The 27,534-nt window shown below is 40.1% G+C and overlaps 2 protein-coding genes across 3 annotated transcripts in view; one reads left to right on the top strand and one right to left on the bottom strand.

The window, feature by feature from the left end:
• Positions 1-17,116, top strand: part of rad51b (RAD51 paralog B) — a 61,039-nt gene extending 43,923 nt beyond the window's left edge. Inside the window, exons 9-10 of one of the 2 annotated variants that reach the window (XM_067417248.1) lie at positions 15,840-15,985; positions 16,257-17,116. In XM_067417248.1, the coding sequence (XP_067273349.1) occupies positions 15,840-15,955 (116 nt within the window). In that variant the 3' untranslated portion in view covers positions 15,956-15,985; positions 16,257-17,116. The remainder of the gene's footprint in view (positions 1-15,839; positions 15,986-16,256) is intronic. The other variant, XM_067417246.1, reaches the window with a different exon arrangement.
• A 4,912-nt stretch (positions 17,117-22,028) lies between these two features.
• zfp36l1b (zinc finger protein 36, C3H type-like 1b) lies at positions 22,029-27,235 on the bottom strand. Its single transcript, XM_067417245.1, has 2 exons — positions 27,043-27,235; positions 22,029-24,889 (listed from the first exon to the last, which is right to left on the bottom strand). Exons 1-2 carry the CDS (start codon positions 27,091-27,093, stop codon positions 23,885-23,887), a joined length of 1,056 nt encoding a protein of 351 aa, XP_067273346.1. The 5' UTR covers positions 27,094-27,235; the 3' UTR covers positions 22,029-23,884.
• Positions 27,236-27,534: the final 299 nt, after the last annotated feature.

Here is a 27,534-nt window from a genome sequence, read left to right as displayed (position 1 = left end):
CCCGGTGGGGTCTTCTGCTGTTGTAGCCCATCCGCCTCAAGGTTGTGCGTGTTGTGGCTTCACAAATGCTATACTGCATACCTCTGTTGTAATGAGTGGTTATTTCAGTCAAAGTTGCTCTTCTATCAGCTTGAATCAGTCGGCCCATTCTCCTCTGACCTCTAGCATCAACAAGGCATTTTCGCCCACAGGACTGCCACATACTGGATGTTTTTCTCTTTTTAAACCATTCTTTGTAAACCCTAGAAATGGTTGTGCGTGAAAATCCCATTAACTGAGCAGATTGTGAAATACTCAGACCGGCCCGTCTGGGTTGAGCATGGCATGGACCAACAAACATGCCATGCTCAAAATTCCTTAAATCACCTTTCTTTCCCATTCTGACATTCAGTTTAGAGTTCAGGCGATTGTCTTGACCAGGACCACACCCCTAAATGCATTGAAGCAACTGCCATGTGATTGGTTGATTAGATAACTGCATTAATAAGAAATTGAACAGGTGTTCCTAATAATTCTTTAGGTGAGTTTATATATTTAAGAAATATTTGGATGTATATACTGTATGTTTGTTTAAATAATTTATCTTATATATTAATGATTAGATAGATAGATAGATAGATAGATAGATAGATAGATAGATAGATAGATAGATAGATAGATAGATAGATAGATAGATAGATAGCTAGATAGATAGATAGATAGATAGATAGATAGATAGATAGAAAGTCTGAGTATTGTATACATACATATATACATCCATATCATGCTCTCTCACGCACAAATTTTATATCAACAGAAACTTGTATTTTAGATGCGATTAATCACAATTAATTGTTTTGTCAGCACTTTGTCCCCTAATATACATGTGTGTCCCTTTATCCCTTAATGTCTTAGAGATAAACTACCATGCCATTTTGGGCCTCTTATAAAGCTGCAGTCACTAAGGGTTGTGCTTTGTGCTTAGCCCTCCTGGTCAACAACTTACTATTTCTACCTTGGGCATCAGGTATTCAAGAATATATTTTTTTTTTTTTGTCAAAGCTTGTCTTTTACACAAAGGATGCTCAGCTCTGGGTCATCAGTAGAAGTCCTCACCTAGAACCTCAACAATACTGCTTGCACAGCTCACAATGTATCTTTCTTACTAGCTAAATCTTGAACATGTCCTTGAGGTTTAGCATTGAAAGCAGTACAATTCTATGCAGAAACAAAAACTCCTTGTCCTCAAAACTGTGATTCAAAGTAGGTTTTCGGTGTGAGTCTGATATAACCTGAGGTAGTCATGGGGTTAGTCATACACCTCTCTGTACCTAAGAGATGAGTGTTAGTGTATATGCACTTTAATGATTAACCTTTACACCAGTGTTAGTGAGGTCACAGACGGCAGCTTCTAGTGTAGGTCAGAACACAACAGCTGCTTGTAGGGATTAGCTGTCTTTTTCTCCATTCTAGCTGTAGGCTATACATCTCTCTCTTTCTCACTCACTCTCGTTCTGTTTCCTTCTGGGTCTAAACACATGTCCTTGTCAGCTCAGTAATTTTACCCAATGATTAGTATCTTCCAGTTTCTAATTACCTCGTCCTAATATACAGTATTGTTCACTTAAAGGCTTTGTGTACACCTCTCAGCCGTCATGCCGTCAATATGAATTGTATAATTGCATTTGAAGGTTGAAGGTTGCAATCTTGCTGAGCTCTTAGCAAGTAGCTGATTTTAAACATCTAAACAGTGCTTTTCATTGTATGATTGTTTCCCTTGACCTGTTGCTCAGAGCAAAGATTGTTTTTTTATGCTTCATTCAACAATAGGGACATAGCGGGTTCAGCTGATGTGATGTAGCTTACATCTTTGAATTTAATTATTTTAAATTATAATAAAAAGAGTATTACTTATTCTGTTAATCCTATTTAAATACCTATTTCAATACATATTTAAATACCTATTTAAAAATCCTATTAATACCTAATTAGGAGAAATCTAAATGTAAAAAATATGCTCACAGAGGCTGCATTTATTTCTGTGTAGCAGAGCCATTATGCCAGTCTTCTGTGTCACATGATCAGAAATCATTCTAATATGCTGATTTGCTGCTCAACATTTATTGTTATTATGAATGTTGAAAACAGTAATATTATACAATATTAATGAAATAAAGAAATATATGTAATACTAACTAATATCTAACATCTGAATGGATACTTTGTTATTGGTGAAGTTCACCCGAAAATGAAAATTATTCCATTATTTACTCACCCTCATGCCATCCTAGGTGTATATGACATTCTCCTTTCAGACGAAAATAATATAGAAAAAATGTCCTGGCTCTTCCAAGCTTTATAATGGCAGTCCAAAATTTGAAGACCAAAAAAGTGTATCCACCCATCATAAAAGTTTTCCACACAGCTCTGGGGGTTAATAAAGGCCTTCTGAAGAGAATAGGTTTTTGTATATATATACTTACATATACATTGTATTCGAAAGAAGACATGTACCCCTACGGTGGCTTGAGGGTGAGTAAATAATGGGGTGATTTTCATTTTTGGGAGAACCATTCCTTAAGTTTCCTAAGAAGCTGAACTTCAGCTGTACTGGCACAGCTAAAACAATGGGACTTTATAATTGTCCTTATCCTCACATTAGATTCTGTTGGAAAACTTTTTATGTAATACCTTTAAATGACAAGATTCTTTGGTCCAACCTCATTGGATTGTGGTTGAACTGACGGAACGTTCTTTCCGTAATGGGCAGGAATAAGCAGGTCTGGAATAATGCTGCCCCTGTTGCTACTCTACAGCTTAAGACTCTGCCTTTAATGAGAGGCGTAACAGGCCTAGATGGCTGGGGGCCTTTGGGAATGACAATATCCTCTTGGAATTAAATTGCCAAGTTCAACTTTGATCCTTTGGAGAGGGGATTTTATTTAGACCAGCATTGGTTTTTTGACCCCCAGACCCTCCACCCCACCCTCTCAACTGCTTTTTTTTATTCCCAGCAACTGGGTAGAGATCAGTGCAGTTTGGTTGTAGAGAAGAGTGTAGAATACTGTATAAAGAGGTGGCTTGAGAATGAGTTGGCTACCATATTTGTGGCCTCCAGGAGTGGTCAACCCCAATGATGTGCTGCTTTCCCTTCATTATCTCATGTTCCCTCTCTTTGTTTAAGGTGTGAACACATAAAATCACAGACGGCGCAAGGGTGGGCCCGTCAAAATAGGCACTGGTTGTATTTTCTTGCTTACAGACCTGTGTGTGGTCCTCCAGGACTTCGGAAACAGACCTAATCAAAGAGGTCAGAAACCATGACCATCAAGCTTGGCTCAACAGATCAAGCTAATGCACAGCTTTGTTCAAGACACTATGCAGTCTTCAGAAATGGCTAATGCTTTCTATACAGGTCTTTAGAAATGCCTTTTGTTGCCCTGAATGAGAGAATGCAGAACAATTGTATTGATTCAGGCATTTTTCATCATCAGGTCAAACGGGTACCGTTATATAGTGCCATTCTCTACTGGTCATGGCTAAGTTTTTTTTTCTTTTCTTTTTTTCATTATGATGCTTTTTAATCGGGTTTAGAATGTATTAGACCGATTCCGAGTCGCCACATACCTGAAGATGTTCCGCTAACATGCTTTTCCTGCCCTGATTGCGGTTAGCTAACCATGCTGAGAAATCAAAGCATGAAAAGTTTTGTTATTGTATTGTACCAAACCGCGCTCTAATGGAAATGCTGTTTTTTTGGGGGGGGGTTACAGTGTTTGGTAAGAAACAATAAGTGATAAGTCCTTTGTGTATTGCTTTACATTTGCTATGATCTTAAAGGGATACTTCACCACTTTTTCATATTAAAGGTCCCGTTCTTCACGATTCCATCTTTCAAACTTTAGTTAGTGTGTAATGTTGCTGTTAGAGCATAAATAATACCTGTAAAATTATAAAGCTCAAAGTTCAATGCCAAGCAAGATGTTTTATTCAACAGAAGTTCCCTTTCAAAGCCTACCTCGAACGGCCGGTTTGGACTACAGCAGGAAGTGCAGGGATGTAATGACGTCACTAGAACCGTTTGTTGACTAACCCTCCGCCCACAAGAACACACAAAAAAGGGGGCGTGCTTGTTGCTCTCCCACGTGGAGAAGAGCGCGCATTCAGCGATTGCATCTCCCCGTTATGGTAAGAGGCGGGACCTTTCCGGGCAAAGTGTGCTAAGCTGCTGTCCAATCACAACACGGGAAGCGCTGGCCCAATCAGAACTCGTTACGTGTTTCTGAAGGAGGGACTTCATAGAACAAGGAAATCATCAGGCCATTTTTAGGACAGAGGAAACAGCGCTGTACAGATAAGTAAATTGTGTGAAAAATACAGTTTTTTACACGCGAAACATGAACTCATGTTATATTGCACACGGTAAACATAATCAAAGCTTCGAAAACACGCAAAGAATGGGACCTTTAAACTATGTTATTCCCTTAACTAAAATGAGTTGATACATACCTCTCTCGTCTCCGCGCGTCAGAGCGATTAAGTGCATGCACTGTGACATTCTGATAGCATTTAGCTTATCCCAGTAAGCCCAGTTCATTCACTATGGTACCAAACAGAGATCAAGTTAGAAGCGACCAAACACCTCCACGTTTTCCCTATTTAAATACAGTTACACAAATATTTGAAATACCTTTATGGTGACATAAAATAAAACGTAGCGCTTTTCTAAGCAGATTAAAAAGGAGAACTATAATGTATGGCGGACAGTAAACTCGGCACAGTAAAAAGTCCTGGCTGAAAAATTCTCCCTCACATCTCCCCCTCCCCCTCTCATTTCTGTCAATAGGGGGGAGGGGGAGATGTGAGGAAAGATGTTTCACCTGGGACTTTTTACTGCACCGGGTTGAAAGTACTCTCAGAAGTGCTATTCTGTCATACATTATAGTTCTCCTTTTTAATCCGCTTAAAATAAAACGTGGCACTTCATACTTGAACTATTCATGTAAGTGTATTTCAATAGGGAAAACATGGAGGTGTTTGGTCGCTTCTAACTTGATCTCTGTTTGGTACCATAGTGAAGGAACTGTGCTTAGTGGGCTAAGCTTAAAGGGTCATGAATAGAGGTCTTCACGGGGCACCCGAGACCCGTGGACCCGGGATCCGACCCGGGACCCGTACGGGTCCGGGTCTATTTTTTAAATGGTCAGCCGGGTCCGGGTCGGGTCCTAATCTATTACTTCGGTTCCCGGGTCTGTTAATGTTGTAGCCTATGTAATACGTCAATCGGACTCGGAGAACACCTGGCCGTGAGAGTCAGCGCGGCTTGTGTGTTTTGTGTAACTTACAAATTGCTAAATTAGGATAAGAAAAGTGTGAGCCGGGAAATGAGGTTTAGAAATACACAACAACAACAAAAACACAAGCGCTCTCTCTCTCTCTCTCTCTCGCGCGCGCGCGCTCTCTCAGCCTTTTAGAAAGCGGGCAGATTTAATGCATGTGCGCGGTAATAATGTACTCAAGAATATATTTCAAATCAGCAACAAGACCTCAGGTGAACTGTCACATAAATGTTTTCTGTGATGCTCAAATTGTGTAAAAAAAGGCTCATATTTCAGGTTGCTCCAGCTGACGCGCGAGTGCAGTCTCAAGCGCGTGTCATGTTTCTATGGCAACCCGAGCTTCCGCAGACCGCAGTGACTGTAATGACTTTAAAAATAATATGAATGAACCGTCTTGTTTAATCTTAAAGTTCTGCTAGTCAGACTCAGAGAGATTATGGCAAATAAATAATGGTAACGCAAGCGGCCATGGCACTAAACGAGCAATAGTTATTAGTTCAAAAGGGCAAACAGTCAAAGTTATTATGCGAATTAACTCATAAATCCGTCACTGTGAAATAAAATTTACTTTTACAGCTGAAATGAGTGAATTAAGCATGCTTGGAACAATTAATGAGGAATATTGTAATACATCACAATCAAGGTACAAGGGAGACAACGGCTATATCGTTAGGTAGGCTGACTGAGACAGTTATTTTTCGCAGCTTGTTCATTAACTTGTTAACAGCAGTAACGTTATATTGTGTAATATGAGACAATCGGGTCCAGTCGCGTCTGTGTCTTCCCGGCGGGTTCGGTTCCAGCTATCAAATAATAGACGGGTCCATGTCGGTTCCGGGTAATATATTTTTGGCATTTTTCGGATCTGCACGGGTCCGGGTCCAGTTTTTAAAATAATAGACGGGTCCGGGTCGGGTCTGTGTTGAACATTGCGGGTCTCTTCGGGTTCGGGTGCGAATTTTTGGACCCGTGAAGACCTCTAGTCATGAAACCCCCCTGCTGCAGCGGTGTTTTTTCACACCTTCGATTTGAAATGGCTTGTAAAAAGGGGAGTGGTCGACTGTGAAAAGGTGGGATGGTATTGTGTGGAAAGAGGGAATGGTTTGCATAAATAGGGGAATGTCAGTAGGTGCATTAAGATTAGCGATACCAACAGCAGCAGTTACAGCGGTTCTGAGACTTGTTCTTGGTTCCCGTTGGCATTGTTTACCACAGTGAGATTAAATGAGGGATGAGTACAGCGAATGAGAGAGCTATGAGTGGCGTGCAGCAGAGATCGCAAATCATTCAGCTCTTCAAAGTTCAAACCAGCATAATTCAGTGAGAAATGAAAATAAATGTTATTCTGCATGACGAAATATTTTGCAAACGTGATAAAACTATATTTGTCCAAATATGCACGCTGTTTGGCAAGATGAACAACGTGCCGACGTGATAAGAGAATGTGAACCATCCAACATGCGATGTGACAGAGATGTGTAATTCTAGATCGGGGTAAAAGCGAAGGGGTTTGAGGCTTCATAGTCTCGACCGCGCATCTGAAGCAGAGCGACGCGCGCTGGGTTGCCGTGACGATCCGCGCTGTCTATCACTCGGCAGCTAAATCTATATTTGTCCAAAAATGCACACTGTTTCACTAAGAGCCCGAACACATGCGGTTTAGTGCATGGCTGTGACCACAAATAAAAGGGAGAGGACGTGGCTTTTGTTCATTGGCCTACAGATTACAGATTGGTTATTTTGCACTCCTGACATAGATCAACGCTTGGAGGTCCGGCGTGCGATTCCTCAGGTGAATTTTACTTTACCGAGATTTTGTAGCAAAGGCTTCCACAGACGGCGCCGGTTACAGCTCGCTCGGCGCCCTTTACGTTACTTCGTATCAGCACAACGCCTAGCTTTCCTCCGTGACTTTTCCGCACGCTGCTTCCAAAACTTCCCCACCATATCTCTACAATAAGGATTTAAGACGAGCCTGACAGAAGTGACTGTCTCATGCATATTAACTAAATTATCTTGTATGCATATTACAGCGCAGGGATTGGACTGAATGAGCTTTATGTCATGAATATATATCGAGAATCGCTCGGAGCGGTCGACGTCAGCATGTGCCCAGCAGCCCATACTTGGGCCGAAAAGGCCGTGCCGACGTCAGCATTTGTGACGTTGCTCCGACTAAGCTTTTCAAACCGGAAGACAGAAATCGCTCTGAAAAATGCAAAAATAACTATTTTCACATATGAATACCATTAATGAGTACCCTTAGTGTTTTCAATGATGTGCAGCCTATACATATCTGTTTACATCTCAAAAAAAGTGTTTTGGGGTTTCATGACCCTTTAATGCTATCAGAATGTCACCGCGCGCCAGAGTGAATAAGTGCACACACTGAGACGAGAGAGGTATGAATCAACTCGTCTTAGTTAAGGGAATAACAGTTTAATATGAAGTATCCCTTTAATACAAATATACATGTCAATCAATCAATCAATCAATCAACTTTATTTATATAGCACTTTTACAATGACGATTGTCTCAAAGCAGCTTCACAGTGTTAAGCAGGACAATATTGCAACAAAATTTGATTTGGCCGTACAGCCGCTCCGGAGAGAAAAACAGTGATGTTATCAGCTCATTTCAATTCATCATACAAGCGACAATGTTGGCAGATCAGTATTATAGTTTATATAATTAAATACGACATAAATAATTCATTTTATTTGTATATTTAGTTGAATAACTTTGATCATAATTTTAGTGTCCCCAACTGAGCAAGCTAAGCCAAAGGCGTCAGTGGCAAGAAACCAAATCTCCATCAGGGCATGATGGAGAAAAATAAACCTTGGGAGAAACCAGACTCAGTCGGGGTGCCAGTTCTCCTCTGGCCTATTATCAAACATTGTATGATTATTATTTTGGCCACCTTTCAGGTCAGATATCATATTAGATTGGAATATTCAAAGTTCTGGGTATCACGCAAGAGACGGGTTTATGAAAAAGCCTGTAGGTGAAAAAGGGTATTTCTTAGCTTTATTACATTGTACCATAAACCAATTTTTATCAAATGAGCTTCATAAAGATATATTTTGCTTCCACATTCTCAAAAATCTTCCATTTTTTACAGACACACCACAGTGTGTGGCCTCCAGTTAAATTCATCAGATCCTTCTTTGAAGTTACGTGCTTTGGCATGTTTTGAGTTTATCCATCTGTCCTTCTTACCACTTATCCTCTCTAGAGTTGCGAGGCTGGAGATGATTTGATTTGTTTTTAGCAAATTTCCTCAACAAATACTTCTGGTTGCAGATAAAGTACGTAAAGTTTCACCTCAGGTCTGCCTTTGTGCACGTAAAGAATATCCAGCGCTGGGAATCCCCAGTGTAATCGCTTCAGGCTGAATTAGCCTGGATTTAGGGCTGTCTGATGCCGCAAAACACAAAGCAAAGTCAATGAATGACTGTAAAGCAATAACCAGGAACTACAGTCTGTAGTTGGGTCTTTTGGCAAGCTGTGTTAGGTCATAACAATACTTTTTTTACTTGCATAGTATTTACTAACTGGATAATTATAAAGGTTCAAGACCAGTTGATGAGAGCCGATGGACAGTGAAGGGTTAAGTGTGTTTCCTGCAGGAGAATAAATTAAATGTGGCCATAATCACATTGCAGGAATGCAGTCAGTGTACTCTTGTGAAACACCCCCTAAGCCCTGGCTCTGCTCCACTCTCTCAGCGCCTCACACAAAGATGGCTTTGTTCTCTCCCCCCCCCCTCTCCCCTTTCTCTTTCTCTCTCTCCCTCGACTTTTCATTTCTTTGCCTCCTTCTAACTCTCATTTGCTTTGCTCTAGCCCAGTTTTACTTTTCTTCTCTCAGCCACTTAGTCAATGTTCCTGCTTTCCACTTTTACTTTCTCTCTTTTTCATGAATTCTGGGATTTTTCCCATACTTTCCCCTACTTTTATTTAGTTTGGAAGATCATATTTCTAGACTGCTGATTCATTTGTGCTCTTGCTAGTTTCCCTAGAAGAAAAGCTTTATGATTTATAAAGAAACCAAGTTGCTAAAAGCAGCAACGTCATAAGAAAACGTTTTTTTGCATTGCCCCACCAAGCACTACTAAAAACGATATTTGTGTTTCTCATGTGGGCTCATTAAACATATCAATAACTGGGATATCAAAAATGCATTAATGCAAAATGTAGTTCTTTATTGTCTTTGATGACCAACTTACAAGCAACCAGTTTGCAAAAGCCTCTTTGGAACCTGACTAAATTGTTACACAAACATAACTTGCTTGCTGCTTTGAACTTCAAGCTTTAGTTTTGTTGTAAGACACTAGGGCTGGGCGATAAATCGATTTTATGAATTAATTCGAGTTTTTAGTTTACGACGATTTTTGTGAATGAAAATCGGTTTTCTCTTTCAAATCCGCCGACGCTCCCCTCTGAGCTCCCGTAATGGCTCAGCCCTCCCCGCGCGCGTTTGCCACAGAGGTACACAAACAACAAGGATCGCGTCTAACAACATACCGTGTCATTCGTAATTGGTTCAGTTTTTCACAGAACAATTAACAATACGTGTGTTTGAAGTCTGAACGGAACCGCGGTAGGCGCTATACTCATTTAAAGCTGCGCTGACACGAACGCAGCGCGAGCTCACACACGGGCCAATCTCGTGACAGACACGATACACAGCGCTGGTGATCCAGTGAGAGAGCGTTTAAATCAACACACCATCGCTACTGTGATCTAGTGGAAGCGGTCGGCGCACAATTCTGTTATAAACCACAGATATCAGCTCAAACAGAGCTGAGCGAAGGTCAGGGGTTTCAGTCACAAAACACCAACATTTACCACGATTGTACTGTAGTAAAACCACATGGATTTAATGTTGTTGTTGTCATTATTTATCTCAGGATTCGTACAACCTTTTGAGATTGAAATTCAAGCACTTTCCAATGGTTTTCAAGAGCTTCACACTTATTTCCAGCACTTCAAAGCTCTAGATATCCGATTGTAATGTTATTTTTAATGTGATGGTTTGTAAAACTAAAAGTTTAAAGGGGTCTTGTGAAAGAAATAGTCGAATGTTTTTTTAGTTTATTTTTTTTAAATGTGTAATCCATTTTGTAGCATTTTTATTTAAAAAAAGATATGAAATGCCCACCACTATAACCAGCAGAAGAGCACTTATTGATTTATTAGCGATTTCCACTCCCTAATGTATGGAAAGTACGAAGTCACAGTCTCAGGAAAAACTAAACTTTTCTTCAAATTGTGACTAAATTACAGTAAAGTAAAGAGCTCCTTTAATAATCACTGAAGCTGTCGATCAGTTCAGTGTGAGACTATTGAAGAACAATGCTAATCTATATTTAATAAGAGCATTAGGCTACATTTAAATTTTCCCTATACTTTTTTTGCACATTACTGTTGTTAATAAAAGTTAATTTTATCTGCATATCAATTCATAAACATTTGATATGTATACTGTTTATTGCAAAAGATAAATAAATGGTGCCCATTTATACTGTGGAATAGTCGGGGGTTATTCACATGCTGAAAGTTTTGCACCCCAGGTGGCACTTCTACCAAGCTGCAAATATTTAATTTTACCTAAACAAAATAAAGTTAAAACTTGTTTTGAACAATTTCTTTGTCATCTGCAGACTGATTTTAAGTAGGAGGGGAAAAAAATCGTTTTAAATCGTAAATCGAATTTTTGGTGAAAAAATCGGGGATTTTTTTTTTGGGCCATATCGCCCAGCCCTATAAGACACTTTCTCAAATTCATATTAGAGAGACATTGAGAGAGCTCCTGCTGAGAGGCAGTTACTGATTTACCCAGGTGTTGGGTAATTTCTGGTAAATTCTTTCCCTCTCGCCTGATCAATTGGATTAAAGACGTGCAAGAACTGGCGGGTTTTCTTTTAGGAACTGTCATCTGCTCACGTCTCGGACTGCAGCTGCTGCTCTGTATTCCAGCCACACGTGCATCCATGTGAATATGGAAGCAACAAACGAAAGCCTCTGCATAAGCCATGTTTTTCTTAAGATTCATTCTGTTCACAGGTGCTGGTTTACCAGCACCCATTGAGTGTGTGTGTGTGCACAGAAGCACATGTGCAGATTTCTGTCTGTACTTATGTTAGTGTCATTGTTGAACAGAAACCCCCTTTCTATTTAAGTGCTAAACTGAATGACTCACCCTGTCACAGCTGCAAATGCCCGTGCTCCCAGAACTGTGTTCCGCTTTCAGCAGAGGGCATTGCATACATGGGTACCAAACCCTTGAAAGTAAAATGGGATGTGCATTACACTTTCAGGCTCTGAGTCAGACCTGGATAGAAGACTGTCAGTTAAATTAATCTTTCTAATCCCTGAGGTCTACCCTACAAAGAATGAGGTTAAGTTGAGCTACATGAACTACCCTGACCCTACCTCCCATAAAAAACAAGCCTTCAAACAATGGTGTTTACTGTCAATGGTGGTTATCATCCAATTCATTAAAATTATATTGTGATTATGTAAGGGCAATTACACAACTGCAATCTCCCTTTTCTGTTCTTTATTTTTTGGCTCTCTTAAAAAGCCACAGTGTCCTCAAATCTCCACAGAGGAAATGGAGCATTTCTGAATCAGAAGTTTTTTGCTGATGTCCCCAGCCTTGGCTCACAAAGGACAAAACGAGGCCCTTATTAAGCTGCCCCTTTGCCAGGCCACATGGAGGATTTGCGAGTTCAATGGGATCTGCAGGAACAACAAGGGAACAACGAAACTCTTCATCCTGTCAGGAAAGCATGGCAGAGGACCCTAAACCTACGGCCTATTTTTCAAGACAAACTAAGCAACTTATTTGAAGCCCGAGCAACATGAAAGTGACATTTTTTTTACCCAGCGTGTCTAAGCTGAAGCCTCACATTATCTTCGCACAGATAAACTTGAAACAAAAGGCCTTGGCTGACTCAATATTTCCAGCGCAGTGAGGAGTAGAGGGATTTTTACAGAGCTGTACCATGTGTCTTGGCCAGTACCACACTGACTCATTATTAGCAATCAGTGTTGGATCTGGATGGCTTTAGCTGCTGTGGTTCTGCGGGGTTAAGACTCCCATGATTGTGAGACGTTTTTCAAGCTGCTCATCTCTGTAATTTAGCAATTCGCTTTGATTATTGTGGGGTTTTTGTTTCGACTGCACCCAGAATAGCTCAGGCCTATGAGTATAGGGGGCTTACTAATGATTTCTGTTTCCTAAGACTTACAACATGCTACTCAAGTACAAAAACACATTCTGGTGGGGCTGCTCCACTAAAGTTCACTCAGTACTCAGACAGTCATACTGATGTGTCCCCCTAATGAGAAGTTTTCTGGACTGCAGTGCTCCAGGTGAAGGGGCCTTTTCTGTGTTATGTTATACAGCAGCAGGTTTCACTAAGGTGTTCATTTCAAGAGACCTTTTATCTCCTCCTCCCAGCCCTCCAGACTCCATCTGAGCTCCATAAATCAAAAGGCGGAGTTGCGGGGGTCGATACGAGAGCCCTCAAGAAGAGTCGTCTCTTGTTCGCTCTGTGCTTGTCCTGGTTCAATGAGTTGGGCATTGCAAACCGGATTACTTATTTTACATCTGTACTTCTACATGTTCACTTCTGCTAAGTTCTCAAAGCTCTTACGTTCCATTTACAAAAGGGCAGAATGAAAAACAGTGAGTGATAGACACACCCCTCCTGATCTACAGGTTTCCTTTCGCTATATCCTGTCTCGCCAATCTTGCTAGGACTTGCCCCATGTGTTCTGCTTTATGGAGTAATAAAAAAGCGTAATAGCTCTCATCTTTTCTTGTTAACAGCACAGTGTGCGCTTGTTTGAGTGTGACAAAGGGTGAGAGAAAGGCTGGATATGAAGTGAATTTGGAGCGGCCCCCTTAAAGGCATATGTAAACATTTACGGTTTGTCTCAAGCTGCTGGTGTGATTACAGAGGCCGTACTGTACCAAGGCAGTCAAATGGAAAATGCAGAGCACATGAGTATGAGTGGCCTACTTGCTGGAGAGCATTTCCCAAACCACTCTGCTTCACGGTATTAACAGGGCGCTGCCTCTCGAAACTAATGCTTTATGTCTGATATAGAGGCTTGTTAGGAGATCCAGTCAACATCCTTCTGCACTCTGTTCAAGTATGTTTATGGGTTTGCTTATCTCCAGATTGAATAGATGGCATAGCACAGGGAAGGGATCAGATTCGGCTGCGTAGAATGACGCAATGGAAACAGAACCAGATGAAGTAAATTATCATGTTTGTAAGCAGTATGTTCACGCTTAGAACTTTGGAATACCAGTTATGCGAAATCACTAGTCATAGTTTTGAAGGACTCATCCAATACAGAACCTCTCTCGATTTAAAGTGTTATTGTTATGGGGAACTGGAGAAATCAGTCATGCTTGTTATTACTCCAAGCATGGAAGTTGCCAGTGTGTGGGATGCCAATATCGCTCTACAGAGGTTTTGCTAGCTTCAGTACACAAGTCTTTAGTGCGTTCGCTGATGTTGATGTGCAGCGTCAACGGACCTAATTCGTTTCAATGAGCGTTTGCAATTTATACAGGTGATCAATGCTGAGCCTTCCAATGGGAACGCCTACAGTGATCCTCCAGTCGATACAGATTTGTATCTCTGCCAGTAGAAACGGCTTGACTGAGTGTTGAAGTTTGATGTTCATGCATTTGCCTTCTATTTTATGGCCCCATCATGAGGTTTTGACAGAAAACGAAACAAGACTAGCACCCAGCCTCATGGGAGGTGTTGTTCTTAAGAGCAAAAGCCTGAGAATATAAAGGTTTCATAACAAGCATCACAGCCACAGGAATGAGAGTAGCAAAACATAGCTGGATGTGTATTTAGCCATGTTCTACATTGTCTTCGCCCACAAACCTGGCCACATCAAATTTGGCACCCATTCCTCTCAGCTGGTCACTAGGAGTATGTTTTCTTGGTTTTTATAGGAATTCATATTGGTAATTTAACTGCTCCTGTTACTTACCAAGACTTAAACTACTGTTGATTACAATGGGGGTTCAACCTAAAGGCTCAGTGGAGCCTTTATTTCCTTCCACAAACTTTCTCTCAAATTGATGCCTGTTTGCATGCTGTATATCTGTGTGTAATACTATGATGTCAGCCTGTGCCAAAGTAAAACCAACCACAATTTTTCTTGTCTAGTCTGTTGTGGTCATTTTGTGTAGCGTTTATCAAAAACATGAGCCACTTGCATCTAATCAGTTAAATTGGGAAGACAGTGCACAAGACTAAAGGGTCGCTCATGGGTCAATTACAAATAAGGATGTCCAAGATAATGAAAAGGAGATTTCTTTTTTTTAAAAAAGAATGTTTTTAGACATGAATTATTTGTATTCATGTTGATTTCATACTTAAAACATAATTGACTTGAATAGGGGTGACCCCGAATAGTCGAAAGATTTGATGCATCGATATGCAGAGCCGGATTCGTCCACCGATCTTACAGTCGAATCTTCGCAGGTGTTATTAAATGAGGATCATACAATTTTGGCAATATGGGGGTGCTCAATATGTTAAAGACGCTGTGCTTCGCGTCCGGTGTGTGGTGTGCCTTTAAAGGGGTCGCACACTGGACGCGAAGCTTGGTGCCGTGCCACGTCTTTAAAATTCGAACACGTTGTTTTCAATTAGAGTACGCACACCGGCAGCGGCATACAGGGCCTGTCCGCGGCGAGTCAGGAATTTTTTCAAAATCCTGCCGCGCCAAAGAGCGCCATTTCAAGGTTTTATATTATATTTCCCTCAAATCGTCTATGTATATACTGATTTCTCCCTGTGCTACAAGATACACCCATCGTGCAACTCTTCTCTCAGAAGTTGATTCAAAACTGAAAAGAGTCTGGTGTGAGATACGGCGCTAAGTTCGCGGCCAGTGTGTGACCCCCTTTAGGCATAATTGGATTAAAAACGTGCATGTAAACACACTCAATGTGTTCTTGTTTTTTTCTTCCAATTTATTTATCAAAATGTTATGTTATATATATGTGTGGTGTTCTATATTTCGATCACGGCTTTAAAATGTTATGAGAAGCGTTTTACGAATGTTTATCCACCATATTACCTTTTCTTTAAACCTGAATAAGAAAGCCATTGTCAGTTCGTCTGTCAGTTGGCAGGCAGTTTTGGTCGCTTTATTAAAGTTGTTGCTGTGTGCAGTGTGTAAAGGAAATAAAAATAGTTTTACCCTTCTGTTGACTAGTGTCGTGCCCCTCCCAACCCATTCACACACACACATAGATGATTCAACTATCAGTCGACTATTGAAAGATTTGACAATTTTGATTCAAATGTGTAAATCATTAGTCGGGGACACCCCTAGACCTAAATTGACCTCCAAATATCTGATATTGTAGTTACATGTTGAATTTTTGCAGACAAAGTCATGGTAATCATGGGTCATCAATTATATAATTGGCATAGTTTTAATTTTATTCTTTTATGTTTTCTAGAGAATGAAAACCCAGAAAGTTTTTTAATCCAAGGAACAGATCCAGGGCTTCAACCAATCCGAGTGAGGACGGGGTTCATCTACAACCTCTCCCAGGCCACGCCTTCAACTTGCTGAGAACCCTTGGCTGCAGAACTTATTTTTAAGGCTAGTAAACAAATGTGAAGTGACTAATGTTTTTTTTTATGTCAGTTAAACACTCAATGCCGTCCATTATCTGAAGATAACCAAGCGTGATGATGTATTTGAACATCAAGGTTACTTCAAGGTTATTTTGATGGTCATTTGATGACTATAGTGACACTTTAGTTAGCATGATGTTATTAAAATTGTAGAGGCACACAGAATTGAATATTTATCATCCACCATAGATATTCCTAACAATTAAATTCTACGATTGCTTTATGGTTTCTTTCAGGTACAAGCCATGGTTAAACATTGCAGGAACATGTGGTGGATCAGCAGCTTGGCCTTTATGGCAACAAAGAACGACCGACACAAAGTGGACAGAGCAAACTCCACAGGTTGACGACCAAGCCTCCCCTTTGGTAGAACATTACCTCCGTTTTCATCGAGTTAGAAAACTGCAACATCAGTCAGCTATTGATTGACAGGCTTAATTTTCCTCTCGCTAGTCGTGTGATAAGACAGCAGTCTTGGACAAACGCTTCTTGACCCTGACTGGCCGTTGCCATGGCTTCTGTTCCCATGACTCCTGTTCCCATGGTTCCTCTGCCTTAAAGGGAAGTTTGTCTGATTAGATGAACAATGGTGTTATTTTGGGTGGTTCCTCTTTTTTCGGCTTGTTTTGCTTTTGGTTGTATATGTGCACATATATGCATTCACATGTTCTCTCTATACTTTGTATTTATATTTATTGTCTAATCTTTCCTAGTGAGTAAAGTGCAGTATGTACAGCTTTTATACTTCTAACATTAATAAATAAAATCGATTTTCAATTTTATGGTCTTCCAATCAAATTATTTTAGCTTCATTAGCAGATTGTCCCGACAGTGCAAACGACAATGATATCTTTAGCCCTCTCCGCCAGCAGATAAAGTCGGTTTTGACAACGCAACCCGCAATGCTGAGTAGGTGTTCTTTCTGCCTGTCTTTCTCTTTCATCCTCTTTCTGTATATCTCTCCTCCCTTCCCCCCATAAGCAGACTGATAGGCTGAGAGTTCACATGTTTTGACAGATCATTTAATGGTTGACCTGTGGCGATATCGCTGCCTGTGCCTGTACCGAGGGGAGGAAAACTCTCCTTCCTTCCAAAGAAACTCCTTCTTTCCCTGCAAACCAGAAGGCTCTGGAGAATAAAACATTCAGGGTGAATTTAAAAATCCGAGCAGAGAGTCATGAGATTCGGAAACGAGTCTAAAATCTATGATGATCTATACTCATCCCTCGCATCAGGCTTCAATAAAAAAATAAAAATAAAATAAAAACACACCATGAACACACATTGCTTGGGGCTTTATTGCTCTGAGAGATAACACTGTTGAATGATATCTGTCGGATATCAGTATATTTAAATTAGACTTGATTCCTTTTTCTTTTCTTTTTTTGAGCAGTGTTTGCTTTTGAATTGATACAATTGGATACTCATGACCTGAAGTCAGTTCTGTTCAGAACCTTTTGCTTTGTTCTTGGCTCATTTAGTCTTGAGGTTAAACCAACAAACCACACATTCCCCTAGCACAAAACTCCCCGAAATGCCCCTTCTATACATGCATTAGTATAAATCGTTTCAATCTTCCAACATTGTGAACTCTTCTTTGTTTACTCATTGCCCTCTGAAACACTCAGAGGAACAAAAAGAGCTGATAGAGGAATTACAAAGTCTATGGTGCGAGTATTGCTCAACTGCGACTTTGGCCTTATTCCTCGCGTCTGTTCTTAAAGGCCCAGTGACTCGCAGCCATGGTGTGCATAGACACTAGCCCCTTTCAAGTTAACAGAATCATTTTATTGGTAAATAGTAAATACACAAATATGCTGTTCACACAAACAATGGCTTTCTGGCTTTTAACCATTAAGAGACCATTCACACATCAGCACCAAAATAGCGGTAAATTCTGTGATGTCATTGGAAATTATCTTTAAACGCTGTGTTGTTGTCTTCATTCGCCTGCATAAGGTGAACCGCTTGATCTATTCAATTTGATCTATTAAAAAATGTTCACTTCTGAGTGACAAATAGACTGCATAAGAGCATGTTTTTGCTCGTAATAATATGAAACGCGCATAATGTAGTCCAACTGCAGAGCTGACGAATGACAAAGGCAGGGTCTTGCGCGTGGCATGCTGAAAAACATTTTTCAGTATTTTTCTTTCTGTGTATTTAATATGGAGAGATATAATATAGATTGTTAGCAGCTGATCCAGAATGCAGCGGCGAGAGTGGTCTTTAATGAGCCGAAGAGAGCGCATGTTACGCCTCTCTTCATCAAACTGCACTGGTTGCCAATGGCTGCTCGCATCAAATTCAAGGCACTAGTTATCGCCTACAAAACAACCACTGGCTCTGCACCAATATACCTAAACTCACTTGTTCAGACTTACACACCCTCCAGAAGCTTGCGTTCTGCGAGTGAGTGGCGCCTCGTGGTTCCATCCCAAAGAGGCATGAAATCGCTCTCACGGACATTTTCCTGGACCTTTCCTACCTGGTGGAATGACCTGCCGATCTCAATTCGTGCTGCCGAGTCTGTAGCCATTCTTAAAAAACATCTTAAGACACATCTTTTCCATTTGCACTTGACCAATACAGAATAGCACTTACTGATCACCACAGCAACGACCAAAAGCGCACACTCCTGGATCAAATCTACGTCTCTCATCCGGATTTGTGCCTTCAGGCGGGTATGTTACATAGTTATCATAACTATCAGAATCCAGTGTTCTGTATATTGCGTACGTGAGTTTTTGTTGTAGATGGCTATTGCTGCGCGTTTAGCTAGAATACAAAACCAACCCATTGGGCCACTGAATCTGCATTAACGACAACAGCTGGGGCAACAGCCTTAGTCCTAATGGGTTGTTATCATAGCTATCAAAATCCAGTGTTCGGCACTTTGCGTACGTGAGTTTTTGTTGTAGATGTCTGTCTTAAAAAAAAAAAAATGTTGTGTATTGTGCTAATTAATTGAGATTTCTTACAGCTCTTACAGGTTTTTGGCCTTGTCTGTTCCGTTGCTTCTATTACTCTCCCCTTTTTTGTAAGTCGCTTTGGATAAAAGCGTCTGCTAAATGATTAAATGTAAATGTAAATGTTGTTCTTTCTGTTTTCGTTTGCACATTTATTTACACAGTTGTGCGTCAATTTATTGCATTCGGCCTTAAAGTGACAGCAGCCTAATATAACCTAACTGCTTCCGTCATTAAATTAAAGAACAAAAGAAAAAAATCAGTAACTGAACTTGACTGAATAACTTTTTGTAGCTTTTAACAAGGATTCTTCTTTATATAATTTATACAGTGAAAATTATGTAATGTTATTTTTACATTTGATTATTCAGTTTTTTTTTATCATGCCTGAATTACTGTTAGACCTGAAAAACTTCAAGCACTTAATTCTTAGGACTTCTTCTTTTACTACTGACTGTTCACGTGAATTCAATAATGTTTTAAATTTATATAAGTTAGGCTTGTAGTTTTTGCTGATTTTTAATCAAGAATTGTGAAATGTCATTGGTATCTACAACTTTACTAGCTTATTTATTAGAATGCAGTGTTACATGGGTCAAAACAATAAAAAAAGTGTATTAAGTTTAATAAAAAAATAAGTATTATTATTAAGAATATGATGTTCCATATGTTGTTCATCCACCATGATGTTATTTCACTGTCTATAGACCCCCTTAAAGTTGTCTTGGCCTATGTAACTTCTCATTCTGTTAAAACACCTCCATGTTACCCCTATTTAAATACAGTTACACAAATGAACGACCAAATATGGTGACACAAAATAAAATTTGGCTTAAATAAAATGTGGCAAAATAAAAGTGGGTTAAAAAGGATAACTATAATGTATGGTGGAATAGCAATTCTGAGAGTACTTTGACTGCACAGTAAAAAGTCACACCTGAAAAATCCCTCAAATCTCCCCTCACCCTCTCATTTCTGTCAATAGGGGGAGAGGATTTTTCAGGCATGACTTTTTACTGTGCCAAGTCGAAGTACTCTCAAAAGTATAATATCTAGCTTCCAACTGACCGCCTTCCGTATTCAACTTATGAAAAAAGCGTAACTGCTGTGACAATGACGTCGGACGTAGCGTAAGCATTTTAAAGTGCGAGAGGCGCTACACTTTCTTTGTAAGTTGAATACCGACGGCGGTCAGTCAAAAGCTAGATATTGTACTTTATAACATGTTAAATATGGATATTTTTCTTACAAAAACCAATTGCTTCGCTTTAGAAGGCCTTTACTAACCCCCGGAGCCGTGCAAATTACTTTTATAATGGATGAATGCACGTTTTTACTTTTCAAATTTTGGGCTGCCATTATAATGCTTGGAAGAGCAAGCAGCAAGGACATTTTTTTAAATATAACTCTGATTGCGTTTGTCTGAAAGAAGAATGTCATATATGCCTAGTAGGATGGTTTGAGGGTGAGTAAATTATGGGATAATTTTCATTTTTGGGTGAACTGTCCCTTTAATGGTAATTTACCAGTAAAGCCTGTATGTGTGAAAAGGCCTTATGACAACCCCAAATACGGGATTGCAGTTCTGCTTTGCTACATAACTTTTCGTGTTGCTTCACCTAAAAATGTATATTATGTCATCATTAACTTAGGGCTGTCATTCATAGAGACCATGACAAAAAAATGTCTCTAAAATGAGGCCCAACTAGCCTAAAAATCTAGACGCACCCTAGCGGCAATAAATTTAATCTGCCCGCAAGTGTCGTCTAGGAACTCTCAATACCCTTCTGAGCTGTATTCCTCACAATCTGGACGGGCCAATCACGTCGTGTATTGAGTCGGGCCAGGGCCATAATGACGACGGCCGAGTTGCGTTTGCGTGCTTCTAGTTAACACAGAAACTGGAGAACGGCGGCGGTCTTTCGAATCAGCTTTGACCACGACTCTGGAAGACTTGGAGTTAAGCTTTTCTCTGAGAAAAGAACAAAGAACGGCACTGAAGTTATTCTTAAAAAGGGAAGATGTGTTCGGAGTTTAGCCGACCGGATACAGTGAATGTTTACAAACATCTTGATGTGAGTCTGGCTTGTCAGGCTAAGGCCCAACGTGAATCCTATAAAAAGCAGGGTTTTTCAAACTTTTTAAATCCATGGACTCCCCCAAATATTATCCCCTTTTGAGGGACCCCTTTCTTAAAACATATGGCAGCTACTAAATGAAATATGTACTGAAATATCAACTTTGTATAAATGAAAAACAAAAACAGTACAATTTGGTTAGTAAATGACAACATGATTTTACAATGGCTTAAAGCAGTAGAAAGGCTGAACTCTGCACTACTCAGATGGCCATCTGGCTCCTATCTGCTATGAATGTATTCATGATCACAGCTTTCCTCAGGAACTTAGTTTGGTATTCTCTCTCTAAGGGAAATTAAACTAAAACCCAGCAAGGACTTGACAGTGCTCGCTGAGCACGGATGCTTGTTCAGTGACGTAGGGAGCAAACATGTAGACGGCTAGTCCCAGCAGAAGACCCCTCCTTACTGTTGCTACAGTAACAAACTGTCTGTTCTCAAGGGGCCTGTTCTTTCTATCTAGTAGTCCAGCCGTTGCCAGAACTTTTGAAAGCAGAGATTCCAAAAGCCATTGACATCAGTGCCAGGAAAAGACATAGTTTAGGGGCTTTCACATCCTTACTATTGGTCCGGGACAGAATTTTTATTTCCTGTGTATGAGCACTTTTCCAGGAAAGCAGTTTGAGCATTTTAGCTGGTTCATTAACATCCTCCCCGTCTCATAGTGTTAAGCTGTATTGGGATTCAGTGTGGAATGCAAGGTTGTGGCTTTTAGGAATAAGAATTTATCCGGGGAGAATGTCAAAATACGGCATGAAATAATAAGCACAGCTGTTTGCGTTCGAGTTTATTACCCTTGCTTTGCCAAACATACAAAAACGACTTTTTGAAAGCGTTTTGAGAGAGACATTTTGTTCTTTTGTCACATTTGTCATTGGTGTAGAAATAAAACACAATGTTGGTTTGCTTATAAATAGGTATTTTATTGGTTTAAACTGCAATCTGTCGTTACAAAAGAAAACATATTGATGTGCACAGCAATAGCTGCTAACATAGGACACATTCAAATGTAGCTCTCTCAATGTCAATCCTGTTAACCTCGAATTTCCACTAAAAATCTATAACAATGACTCTGGATTACAATCCTAAAAGGTACAAGACTCTTGGAATGTACTGTTAGGCACTTAGCAAATAGAAGTGGTCCAAAATCTGTAAATAAATAAGAATTTTGAGTCATAACGAATCAAAACAACACATGCTTTCTGGTGTACATAACATGGTTTCAAAATGGGCAAAATAAATACACAAATGCATATTTCACAATTCCCTTATAAACCGTCCATTTTAGACATGTCAGATCAGAGGTTTGGACCACCGCGGGGGTCATGAGATTGGTACTATAATGCATTTATTGTCTGTGATTTGTTCATACCAAAAGAAGTCTTATTGAGAGGATCCCAGTCTAAACATCAGATTTATAAAATCACAGGCACAGGACTGTTATTGTCAAGAACTCGGTTTACATTCTAGACGGTCGGAGCCAAATAATAAAGGATTATAGAGGCATAAACATCTTGAAACTGCAGTCCAACATTAGGGAGAAAATAATAAATAAATGCAAAACAATCCTCTTGCATTCTCATTTTTAAATTAAGTTTCACTTTAAAAATAAATCAAAATGTAGTTACAAAATGTCATTGCAGTATAATATATTAACTGTTGAAACTGAACGAAAAAGGTCTTCACAATCTTACGATTAATACGGAAGATCATAATTTAACATAAAGGAAAATATATTCTATTGTTTCATTATCCAGATAAATACAAACAAAATAAAAAAAATGCTTACAATCAGCAATAAATACATTTTGATAAGTTAAATAAGCACTGAGAAGCAAAACTTTCGGTTTGAAAGTTCTCGTTTTCAAACAGAAAATACCAACAATAATTGTAATGATGCAATAATAACTATATTATAACAATAATAGGGGAAATACAATATTGAATTAATGATAGAACATTTCAACGAAACAATTAGTGGCCACTGAAGTCACATCTTTAGTGGTAACATGAACAGAAGGAATAAAGGAAGGACGTCCTCTCTCACACATATTCTCTCTCTCACATAATCCAACAACCAGCAGACACTATTTTAGCATTAGGGATCACATGTTCTAGGGATAATTACCATGGTGACTGCACATTTAGCACCACTAGACATACAAATATCTCTCAGAATTATTCATACAAATCTAAGATGGGTTTGATTTTTATTTATTTTTTCAAAAAATACTTTTCTACCCCAGATCTCCAAAAAAATATCGACGCGATTAGAAAAGTAGGAAAGTAATTGTTTTATAGGCACTTTTAAGTCCCGATGATCTACCGGCGAGTTTTCTGCAAGAAAAGTGGCACTTTCAGGTCTGTAAAGCGCATTGTTGCTATAATATTCAGTAGATTCCTTAAACTTTTAGGAATTTAGAAAACTCTAGTTTGAACAAAATGAACTAAATATGAATTTAACATGTTCCACTGAGGATTTTGAGACATTTGAGAACAGTTCTGTTTTTTTGCTTTACATCGGGCATGTTCAAGACGTCTAGGGAGGCATGGGTATGCGCTCAAAGTGGATGCTACTGGGTAATATGGTATCTGATTTGACTCAGTGGCTACGAGAACACTGCACTTTAGTCCACTTCTCTGCTGTAAACAAACCAAGGACAGGAAGGGATTGCTAGGAGGAAAATTACTATCTCTTTTCTCGCCAGCTCTTTCTGTGCGTTGTCCCTCTCAGGCCTGAAATCTCTGAGGGCAGGTTTTAATCATCAGAGATGGAGAGTCTGCTGAAGATGGGGAGACGACGAGTCGCGTCCAGCACAGGTGACTCGGATCCGCTCTGGCTGCCCAGACTGCTCTGGTAGCCTTCCTGGTCGGAGAGGGAGTCCGGTGGGCTTGGTGGAGACTCGGACATGGGCCTGAAGAAGGCGGGTGCGGTGGGTGAGTGAGAACCAGGCAGATCAGGAACAGTGTTGCCACCTAAACTGGGACCAAACAGGTTGGCGAGCTCTTGACTCGAGTAAGTGAAGGGGTTGCTGGGCCACTCATTGATGTCTTCGGTGCAAAATATGGGCGGAGGTGTGACAGAGGTTGGGCTGTCCTGAGAGCCACCTGAGCTTGGGAAACCGGCAAAACTGTAGCTGTGATGAAGGCGTGGGCGCTCCATCTTGTTGAAGGCAGAGAGAGGAGGAGGTCCGCGGCGCTCCTCTGCGTTGTGGATGAAGTGGCAACGCGGCCCGTATGGGCAGTACCCGATGCTGTGGAAGGTGCGACAGAGCTCGGTCTTGTACTTGGGGTGGCGATTTAGACTACGAAGCTCGTGCATCCCGTGGGCAAACTGGCACTTGTCGCCATATTTGCAAGTGCCGTTCTCCTCGAAGGGTCTGCAGAGTTCAGTCTTATAGCGGCTGGAGTTGACCTGGCTGTTTCCGTTGGCGCTAATGCATGTGATGTTGCTCGGCCTTAGACGCTCCCCGGTTTCGGAGTAGGACCGGTCGCGAAAGCGGTTCTCCTTGTTGTTGCTGTTCCCATTCATGGAAGCCGAGCCTTCCATCTTGAGACTGTTAATAAATTGGTTCTGCATTGATTTGGAGCTGGTAACGGACACAGAGTGGCGACGCTGGTAGAGTCCCACTGAAGGGGTACCCACCACCTTCCTGTCCAGCAGGGACCCGGTGGGGGTAAAGGGGGTATTGGCACCGGATGAGGGGACAGACTGTAAATGGGGACTGGAGAGGGGACTGTTGTAGGTCATCATCTTATTGTTCTGAAAATGAAGTAAACAAAACAGTGTCTCAAAAAGTTGGCATGATTATGACTCACTTTGCTCCAAATACCCCCGTAGGAGTTTATTACATGCTGATGGTATTTTCTGTCTTCAGGTCAACTCTAGGGCCTGTTTTTAAGAGATAACACTAATGACCCAGCATGTTTAACCTACATAGCAATCTCTTTAAAAGTGAAAGGTTTATTAAGTCATAAAACACAAACTGTGTGTGCTAGACTCATGCATCATCTGAAATTTCTGCAGAAATGATGCGCATTAGCATTATTGCGTTATTAATGGCACTACGAAACACTGTCATTAAGTTACAAAACCGTTTTCTGACTTTCTATAAATTTGGAGGTACGAGGAAATACAGCACTGTAATCAAATTTAGCCTATGTATTGGGGATGAGAAAAATGACCACCCAGGCTATGTTTGAATTTTAGGTAGATGTGTCCGAGAGATAACTTTGGCCATTATGATGCATCTTTTTAATCTTTTTTTAAAGTGTCAGGTTTTTAAAAGCCTGTCATGATTTATAACAATAGTTAAATCAAAAATAAAATGTCTGTATCATTTGCATGCCCCATGAAATGATGTGATGTGAAATGTGAGCAATACTCCAGATCTTGCTATACAAAGTGTGAGAAATGAAGGTTGTTATTGACTGATAATATTCCCAACAGTAATAACTCTCAAACATAATTAATTTGCTGTCGGTTCAATAAAAAAAATGCTGTGGCATTATAGGGCAGAAATCACTGATGTCAAACACAACTGGCTCTCACAAGTCATATGACAGCGTTTAAAATGAATGATGGCTTCAGAGTACTTAAAAAATTGCTCATATTTTAAACATGGGTGTTTAAAATAATGATCAATTTTGATTAAAGCAGAATGCCGCCTTAATGACTTTTTGTTGAAGGGATAGTTCACCCAAAAATGAAAATTCTGTCATTATTTACTCATCGACATGGTGTTTCAAACCTAAAGAACTTAAAAAAAAAAAAAATGAAAAAGTATATTTTGAATGCTGGTAACCAGACAGCATTAACTACCATAGTAGGGGGAACAACTATGGAAGTCAATGACAACCTTTATCTGTCTGGTTACCAATATTCTTTAAAATATCTTCTTTTGTGTTCAGCAGAAGAAAGAAACTCATACAGGTTTCATACAGGAACAGCTTGAGGGTGAGTAAACGATGACAACTTTTTCATTTTTGGATGAACTATCCCTTTAATAACACAACATTGGAATGGCATGGGTGAGTAAATTTAAGTTTGGGCAAAACAATACCTTTAACGTTGGTTTAACTGTTAAAAGCCCGCCTCGAGACCCTTGTGTTCTGCTTCATTCCGTCTAACTGTTTTGAATGCAAGAACGCATCCTGCGTGAACGCCCCTTAAAGCGTTCTCCTGAAAACTATTGTACGTGCTTTTACGTCACAGTTAAGATTGCATGTTTACAGTACAATGTTGCAAGGCTTTTAGAGATCGTGATATGCTCACAACTATCAAAAGATAGGTGTAACTAATGTAATACGACATATGGGTCAACTTGCCTTCATTTTAGGTTAGACGTTACTTGGGTTAGAACCTACTAAAAAAGGTCAATTATTAGAAGTAACGTTAAATCCATTAACTCTAACCCACTTGTCCTCGTGTTATTTCAAATGAATAGATCTGTGGCCTTTCCTGTTGTGTATCGAATCGAAAGCTAATAAAGCACATCTTTATGGGAAGCATACGTTAAACTCATGACGCATAAACCCAGATAAATGAAACTAATGCAATCTATTAGTTTTCCTTATTAGCCCCTTATCGATTAGCAATCGATTACTGCAGATCATGAGATGCACAAGACTAGATACATTTCACAAGCACGATTCTTCAATCTCTCTCTCTCTCTCTCTCTCTCTCTCTCTCTCTCTCTCTCTCTCTCTCTCTCTCTCTCTCTCTCTCTCTCTCTCTCTCTCACACTCACACACACACACACACACACACACACACACCAGCCAGAAAAGTTTGACATCGGTGTAGAAAACAGCATCTCAGAGCACTGCTGCATTTTTATGAGATATCGATCTGTTTCGCACTCATATAAACTTATCAAATGCTTAAAACCACTTCACAAAAAAAATATAAATTACCTTGTTTGTCACTTCGTAGTCGAAGAAAGAAGACACGACGGTCGCAGTCATCGTCGAATCGGGAGTTGTTGAAAATACTTAAGAGTTGACAAACTGATGGTTTGTTAAGGCACGGTGGGAGTATTCCTGTTTTTGAAGGGTCTTTGATATAGTTCTGCCCCGCAGAGAGCCCCCTCTGTCCTGCCAAAACTTGCGCGCATATCCTTTATAAAAACTTGCGCAGTCTTCCTGGCGGAGTGGGCGTGGCTATTTCTGGCCACTCCCCCTTTCCGCATGTCTCTCTGGGTGCTTTGACGTGATATATGGCACTACATCGACACAAATGATTACGAAACTTTATTTCTACGAAACTTCATTATCATACATTTAATCACAAACTGGAGTTCTTCTCGAGAATTTCTCTTAACCCATTCAGTGCATTCCAAATATAGCTATTATATTTAAATCTTTTAACAACGCAAATATAAGTTTGACTATTTAAAGTGAAGCTGT

Source organism: Pseudorasbora parva, chromosome 15, assembly GCF_024679245.1.
Source record: "Pseudorasbora parva isolate DD20220531a chromosome 15, ASM2467924v1, whole genome shotgun sequence".
Taxonomy (NCBI): domain Eukaryota; kingdom Metazoa; phylum Chordata; class Actinopteri; order Cypriniformes; family Gobionidae; genus Pseudorasbora; species Pseudorasbora parva.
This window is presented reverse-complemented; position numbering and strand designations above follow the sequence as displayed.

Bases quoted from the DNA above. Each gene is read 5' to 3' on its own strand.
- zfp36l1b (XM_067417245.1), bottom strand. From the start codon at position 27,093: ATGACTGCGACCGTCGTGTCTTCTTTCTTCGACTACGAAGTGACAAAC. The intron at 24,890-27,042 runs GTAATTTATATT...CTTCATTTTCAG, and splicing joins ACTACGAAGTGACAAACAAG to AACAATAAGATGATGACCTA.